The 8224-nt window shown below is 35.7% G+C and overlaps 1 protein-coding gene across 2 annotated transcripts; it reads left to right on the forward strand.

Moving 5' to 3' along the window:
• The first annotated feature begins 3112 nt into the window (after positions 1-3112).
• Positions 3113-5081, forward strand: LOC107920421 (PLASMODESMATA CALLOSE-BINDING PROTEIN 3). Of its 2 annotated transcripts, none has more exons than XM_016850134.2 (4): positions 3113-3628; positions 3767-4009; positions 4090-4120; positions 4600-5081. In XM_016850134.2, exons 1-4 carry the CDS (start codon positions 3577-3579, stop codon positions 4838-4840), a joined length of 567 nt encoding a protein of 188 aa, XP_016705623.1. In that variant the 5' UTR covers positions 3113-3576; the 3' UTR covers positions 4841-5081. The 2 variants fall into 2 exon arrangements, with proteins under 2 accessions (XP_016705623.1, XP_040964729.1); XM_041108795.1 differs by having other exon boundaries at positions 4603-5081.
• The last annotated feature ends 3143 nt before the right edge of the window (positions 5082-8224 follow it).

Here is an 8224-nt window from a genome sequence, read left to right on the forward strand (position 1 = left end):
CTGGATTCCTACACCATCCGCACAACTTCGTTTGACTGGCTGTTTCTCGGATATCTATATTGTTATGTATTCTAGTCGAGCAAGGTCGACCCTTTGGTTTGCGACATAATTCTCTATCCGGTAACAGCTTAAAAGGAGTAAGAGATACGGGCGGTCACTTACGTTCATCTGGGATCGGTGGGAAAACGTGTCTCCAGACGTTGTACATGTTTTTTAATTTGTACACTTCGTCCACATGACTCATCGGATCCAGACAGAGATTCTGACAAACTGCAATAACATGCGCGCATGGATAACGAAGTGCATCAAACATCCCATAGTCACAAGTCCTATTTCGCAAGTGTACACGATATTGCCCACCAACAACACCTTGGTGCGGTCTGTCAAACTCTGTCACGCGAAACCATAAATTGTCTCGATCGTGACATACTATGTGCATGGTGTTTGCCCTCGCCTTGGCCTTGTTAATTTCTTGAACTACCTTACTGCACCATACATGTCCTCCCTGCATCTGGCCTGCATAACTTGCTGCTCGGAAATAGCGCCACCAAACGAAAATATGTCTCTCGCACAACTGATGTTATCGATAGATGGCGCGTTCCTTTAAGAACAGAATTTATGCATTCAGCTAGGTTCGACGTCATATGACCATATCGTAGGCCGCCGTCGTATGTTACAAAGGTAGTCCACCCCTTCACCGTTAATTGAACGTAAAATTACCAACATCTCGTGAAAACGATCTTTATTTATTTCATACCCTGCCAATATAAGATCATAGCGAATAATTTATACCACTTCTACCAATAAAACTAATTCAAATTGACAAACGAAATAACACAGATATAGACTAAATACCTATGTTGGTCACTTGTCGTCGTTCGCTCTTAGATGGATATTACTTGTAGTAGTTCGAAGCAACGTGTCTTAGGCAATATCTATAGTGTGTGCGCTGCCATAAGCTTCCCTGTCGATCAAACGCAGCTAGTATACCGGCGTCCCGATCTGAAATGACACAGATATCAAGTTGGGGGCACACATGCCTCCTTAACCTAGAGAGAAAGAAATCCCAGTCATCAGACGACTCCCCCAGTGTTATTACTTTTTAATCTCCCACAACCCTGTCCTTTTCCTTAACGAGACGTAGATTTTCCATGAACATGTGTCGTCTTGGACCGCACACTTTACCTCAAACTTATCAGATTTGGATTTAACGACGTGGTAGTTAACGCCATTTTTTATGCTATGTTGTTTCAAAGCACCAATAAAACTATCCTTGTTGGTAAACTGATTACCAACTTCAAATTCACCGGAATTTACCCCCGAATTTGTATGATCACGCAACCGGTGTGGTAGATCTGGAAACTCTAACGCATTATCTGCAGACAGATCGGCATTATGTATGTGGCCTAGAGGTGAGTATGCTCTGAATCGAGGATTTTCTTCTTCATCTGAACTCCTTTCAGCATCTTCAGGTTCTGTTGGAATAGGCTCCGGTTCAGAAAATAAGCCAACTTCTCCACCATCTGGCCCGGGCTCTCGAGGTGGATCCACATCAGAGTCATCTTCTAACCCATAATCATTTGCAGCGTACGAGGCCCCCTCACCGATTGACTTCGTTGGGAGTACGTCATCCCTTCTTCTGGGCATTTGATAACGTCCCCAATTGGATGTAGATTGCCACCCACTAGAACTTGATGTCGTTCCCCAGTACGTATTTCCAGCATCAAACGTCGAGCCACCGACGTAAATGTCTCATCCACCGACAGAGTGTCTTGCAGGGGATGTGCATTTGACACCGCTACCGAACATGGGCTGTTCCGTATTTTGTAACCCGCTAACCGAGTGTCGGCCAGGGGTCGTGTATACATCTCGAACACCGGTCGCAAGTACATCAGTTGGCGATGTAAATTGCACATATAACTCAATATAAGGTGCTCCACTAGCAAGATGAGTCTGCACCATTACCTCCAAGCTACGAGCACATTTTATGTCGAACGAGTTATGTGTCACCGGATCAACAGAAGAACAAAATCGATACGTGATAGACAAAACTTTCATTGGCGTCGTTCCAAAAATTTTTATGCCTAATTCTTTTACGAAGTTCTGTCAAATCTTTGTTCTGGTTAAAAACCAGTCGCACCGTATTCTCCGACAACAAAACAACACCATTCTCGGTGTGGCAAACCTCACCATCGTAGTAAATAACAACACTAATACGTTCACTCATATTTGGAACTCTAACCTTTTTAGCCTCTCTAAATTGTTTCTGCTGTGACTTATGCATTCTGAGAACATTTTCTGCCTAATTTATAGCCTCAGCCCAAACATGATACTGTAGCAAAAGCGCGTCCACGAGGGTGCGATTTTCACAAATTCTTCTCAAATAGCATCCTCCTAGAAGCGATTTTATACTATTTGCTTAGAAACGTCAAAAAAATTATTTCTTCCATGACCTACTGTAGCAAAAGCGCGTCCACGAGGGCGCGATTTTCACAAATTCTTCTCAAATAGCATCCTGCTAGAAGCAGTTTTATACTATTTGCTCAGAAACGTAAAAAAAAATTTATTTCTTCCATGACCTACTGTAGCAAAAGCGCGTCCACTAGGGCGCGATTTCACAAATTCTTCTCAAATAGCATCCTGCTAAAAACGATTTTATACTATTTGATCAGAAACGTCAACTCGAAATTATTTCTTCCAAGACCTAAAAACCCTAAAAAGCCTAAACCCTAAGTCTTAAAAGCCGAAAAAACCTAACGTGGGAAAAACGACAAAATCGCGTCCCCCGGACCGCGCCATGTGGCATGAAATTGCGTCCACATCAGAGTGATTTGATGATGTGGCAACAAATCGTGCCCTAGTCACCGCGCTGACGTAAACACGATTTTTCGGAAAATATACTATTCCGATAAATAATTAAATAATTGGCTCATTTCGATAATTTTTTAAAAAAAAGGTTTTTTTTGGTAAAATACCCGAAAGAAAACTTAGGCCTCTTTAATCAATGAATATCAACGGCTATAATTGTACACATTATAAAATTAAGATCTGTTTTATATAATTTTAAAAAATAAAATAAAAGGGTAAGAATATGAATAGCACAGAGTGGTGACAGCACATTGATAAATGGATCCCAAAAGTAGGACCCTCTCTTACTCCTCCACTTTCACAGTTCCCTTCTTCCTAACCTAAACCTGTTGATGCGGTTAATCCTTCACCTTCACTTGAGTTTATGACCGTTTGAGAATCTGAAGACAATGCTTCTGTAAATTCATATTAATGAATATTTAACACTCAAATACATGACAAAACCCCCTTTTTTTAAAGTCTTGTTTTGCTCAGTTTCCCACGGCAGCACTTAAGGTGTATTTATTTTTAAGGCTTATTATTGTAATAAAAAGAGGCTTATATATCATATCATTATCACCAGTCAGTCACTACCTCTACCCACCGTCGTACCGTTTTCTTTTCTTTTCTTTTTCTCTTAATATTCTGTCTAGAACTCTCCATTTTCTCTTTTGCTGTCTTTGGTTTCTCTTTATTTTTCGTCTCTAAATCTCTGCATCATCATCGATCATGTCTCTTTTATTCTCCCTACTGCTGTTCTTAGCCATGACTGGCCATTCAAGTAAGTTCTTTGCTTCTTTTTGGTGTTTTTCTCTTCTTTTTTCAACTTGAGTCACCATAACTCAAGATTTCAGAAATGGGGTTTTGTTTGTTTGTTTGTTAAAAAGTTGACATATTTTTGTGTGTTGTGTATGTGTAGGTGCTACTTATTGCTTATGTAAAGATGGGTTAGGGGATCAAGCTCTTCAAAAGGCCCTCGATTATGCTTGTGGAGCTGGAGCTGATTGTTCTGCAATTCTACAAAAAGGTGGTTGCTATAACCCCAACACTGTGAAAGATCACTGCAACTATGCTGTCAATAGTTATTTCCAAAAGAAAGGTCAAGCACAAGGAAGCTGTGATTTTTCAGGCACTGCTACTGTTAGTGCCAATCCTCCTTCAAGTAACTCCCTTAAGCCCTTTCTTTGTTTCTTTATTTCCTTCCATTTTGAACTTTCCCTAACTTTTCTTTGTGATTTCCAGATATTGCTTCTACTTGCAGCTTTCCCTCTAGGTATGCTTATTAAGATCAAACTTTATGCCAAAGGACTGAAAGTATACTTACAAATCATATATAAAATGAAATTATTGCTAATGCTAGCCAGGGTGTTAACAAGTACTTAAACAACTACCTGAACCAACCCAGTTTAGCATTAAGATTAAACCTTTCAGCTTATTGAATCATTTACATCCATGGAAGTTTCCTTTCTGATATATTTCAGTGAACCTTTTTTTCAAAAAAAAGAAACTTTTTCATAAACTATTCTCTGATGTTATCTTTCTTTGATTTCTTGAAAAAGCATCTTTGTTTAAACAGCAAAATGAGCTGCCATGATGTTGAAATTTGTAAAAGTTATTTGTCTTTTTTTTAACTTTACTAATTCCTTCTTGTTGGACATTTTGTCATGTTACCTATATGCTTTCATAGCAGGATTGATTCCCTTTTAGATCAACCACGGTTTACTTTTTTCTTTTTCTTTTTTTAATTTGCAGTAGCACAGGCATGACCGCACCAACTGGGACAACAACCGGGACACCAACCACCACTGGCTCAACCACAGGGACTCCAAGCACAGTGTTTGGTGGTGCAGGGACAACCTTAGGTCCAACAGGGACAACAGAAACCGGCTTCAATGATCAAAGCAATGCTGTGGGTCTCTTCACAAAGAATATAAACTTTTTCTTCACTTTTGCTATTATGACCCTTTGGATTGTAGGGTTATCTTGGATTTGAAGAGCTTGAAAGTGGGGATTTTGGGGGAGGGGGGTTTGATCAGATTTTGGTATTGGCTTAGCAAATATTAACCATTGGTGTCTGTGGTGTGCATGATGGGAGCATCTATTAGTGACGAATCCCCCCACTAGCACTTTTTCTGTTCTTTTTTTTTTTCTCTCTCTTTTTTTGTACATGTAGAGAGGGCACTTTTTTTTTAATGGAAACTTGGTTAATAAAAAAGTAAGTGTACTTTGTTGAATTGATGTGTAATGGTGTATGGACCGTCAAAATTTTACTGAGATTTGATGTGCAATTAATGCATGACCTAATTGTAGATTATATAAATTAATGAAAATTGTTTACTATGTTTGCAGCTCCCGATTGTGACTTGTGAGCTACCTATATGGCTATCCATAAAGTATTCTTAATTCTTTTTCTATTTTCTTCATAAAAAACTATACTTGTATTTATGGGTTTTTAATTTTAATAAATAACAAAATAAAATATTATTTCTCATTTTAGGTTTACCTAAAATTTACTTTTAAAATATGTTTTTACAATTGTTGAGTTTTTCTTTAGTATGTGCAAGATTTATTGTGCAATCATTTTGTGAAGACGTGCAAAATATATTGTGCAATCAATTCATGTTGTAAAGACATTAGCTTAGGTGTTACAATATTGCTAACAATTTCTTAACAATCTTGTGACATGATGTGTCAACTTTAAGTTGGCCTAAACCCTTTCTCTTTCCTTTACATTGTATGGTTTCATTGAAAAAGGAATGTAAAAATTCATTCAAAATTCAACTCTCTTAAAATATTTCATTCGTAATCATTTTAGAAACATTCCACATAATAAGTAAAAGATCAATAACTCAACTAATCAGTTAAGTGTTTTTTTTCCATCATACATAAATTAGTGGTATGATAAATGTATTAGTTTTCGTTATCAATATTATATATTGGGAAATTGTTTAAGATGTTTTATGTGTGATATAAAGAATTGTGTTTTTATTATGGTTGCCATTGAAGTAAGTTAGTGTTAATGTTGTTCAAATCATTGTTATTAAGAATTATAGATATTGTTAGGTTGTTACAATCTAACTTGACGTATGGTGAAAAATTGGTTAAGATTTTAGCTCGGGAAGTAAAAGAATTGAGAAACAAATGGGTGGCACTAATGAAAGTAATGTGGCATTGTCACGATACAAAAGAGGCGACGTGGGAGCCGAAAGAAACTATGAATTCGTAATACCCTTAGTTTATCTCAAGTAAATTTCGAGGACGAAATTTCTTAAGGAGTGGAGAGTTGTAACAACCTGATTTTCAGTGGTGTCGGAAAAGGCGGTTTTGGAACTCCGTTTTCATAAACTGAGTCTATAAATATTAAATATTAAATATAAATATTTACGATGTTGATATAAAAGAATATTAGAGTTCAGTCTGGTAATTTTGTCTATTAATTGCTTAATTAAAGTATAGAGACTAAATTGTAAAAGTCTTATTGCTATAAGTTTTTAATTGGCCAAAGACTTAGGGACTTAAATAGCAATTAACCAAAGGTCCATAATGGTAAACAAACTATTTTGTAATATATGTTAGTGTTTTGTGATGGAAGAATCCATTTATTTTGTTTAATGAAAGATTTAGTTAATAAATCTTGATTAATTTAAGTTAATTAATTGATTAAGGTATAAATAACAAAAATAAGTGAGGATGCTCATATTTTCTTCTTCTTCAATCGAACCAAGTCTAAAAACCTAAAGAAAAAGTCATTTTTGAATATTTAGCATTCGGTCGTCAATTGGTAAGCTTTTCTAAGTCCTTTTCTTGTAATTTTTATGTTTTCGAGGTCATAAAAGTTTGATTTAGCTAGCCTATGTACCAATTTTTACAACTGTTATAGTTTTTGAAAGTTGCCATTGATGATTTCTTGAATAAATTGGTGTTAAATTGATAGACTTTAAGCTTAGATATGAAAAATGTTTAAATTAAAATGTTTAACTGTTAGTTTTTGTACATAAGGACTAAAGTGACTAAATTATGAAATTGATGTGAAAATTCCATAATAATAGATAGTAGAGGGTCCCTAAAGGATGTGACTAAGATCTATTTTCAAACTGAAGCTCAAAATTAAAAGATATTGCTATTTATTGAATAAAATGAAAAACTTAAGGGGCATTAAAAAATAGAATTAAATAGGTTTATGCATATTATGGAATGATATAAAAATATTTGGTATTGATGAATTGTCTAAAATAATTGAATAGATTAAGAATTAGGTCAAATCAAAGATAATTGGGAAAAGCCAAAATTGTCTATTAGTCCTTGAAAATTCAATTTGCTTGTTGTTTTGACCAAGTAAGTTCATATGGTATTTATGTGGTTAAATAATAATGTGTTTAGTTTGTATAGGTATAATTGTTTGTGAGTTAATTGATGGTAAATTGCCATGAAAGGTGATATTTGGACTAAATTGTAAAGAAATGTCAATTTGTGTAATAGATGCTTGTTTGAACTGAGTAAAGGTTAGGATACGATTGGCATGCCAATAAGTTTTCTGCACGCTTGTACGAGATTGGTTACAAATATTACCAAGATCAAGCATTTCTTGCGGACTCGAAGATATATGTGACATAGGTTTAGTTTGGACTTGCAACCTAATGTCATTTTTAAGGTTTAGCCTGGATAGGTTACTTGACATGTATGTTCTCAACTTGGAAAAGCAATCGAATGTGTCATATAAAATTTTAGCCTGGACTGGTAACTTGACACGAATATGTTTAGCTCAGATGAGCAACTGGTGTGATGTAGATACCTAAGTATCTGAGTCTGTTTACTAGAGTTCATCGAGTGATATAGTTCATATGAAATGAGAAATGGAAAATGGGATATAATGACCTTGATGTTCATATATAGAAATGTGGAATTGAACTTGAATATTTCATTGGATTAATGCCATGAACATATGTGATTTCATTATACCTTGATTGAATGAAATTGAAAAATTATTGCACAATAGGACATGAATTGGTTTGATAAGTGAATAAGATATTATATGGTTTTATTTCATGTTAAATCTCACATCGTTGTTGTTGTGATTTGCCATATCTAGACTATCTATGTTAAGCTAATAGCTTATTGTGCTTAATTGAAAACTAAAGTAAGCTTTTGTTCAATGCCTATAAGCTTACTAAGCATTCTATATGCTTACCCTGTTTGTTTTCCTTTTCCCTTATAGATCGTTACCTTGCAGAATGCGTCAAGCGGGATCAACTCGAAGCTCGCACTATCCTATCATCAAATGGGTAGCTTTTTTTATCACTTTGAGTTTTGGGATTGTGGCATGTATATAGGGATTAGATGTTAAGAAAGTGGTCACTATCTTTTGATCATTGGGTGT

The sequence above is a fragment of the Gossypium hirsutum genome, chromosome D13 (assembly GCF_007990345.1).
Source record: "Gossypium hirsutum isolate 1008001.06 chromosome D13, Gossypium_hirsutum_v2.1, whole genome shotgun sequence".
In the NCBI taxonomy this organism is placed as follows: Eukaryota; Viridiplantae; Streptophyta; class Magnoliopsida; order Malvales; family Malvaceae; genus Gossypium; species Gossypium hirsutum.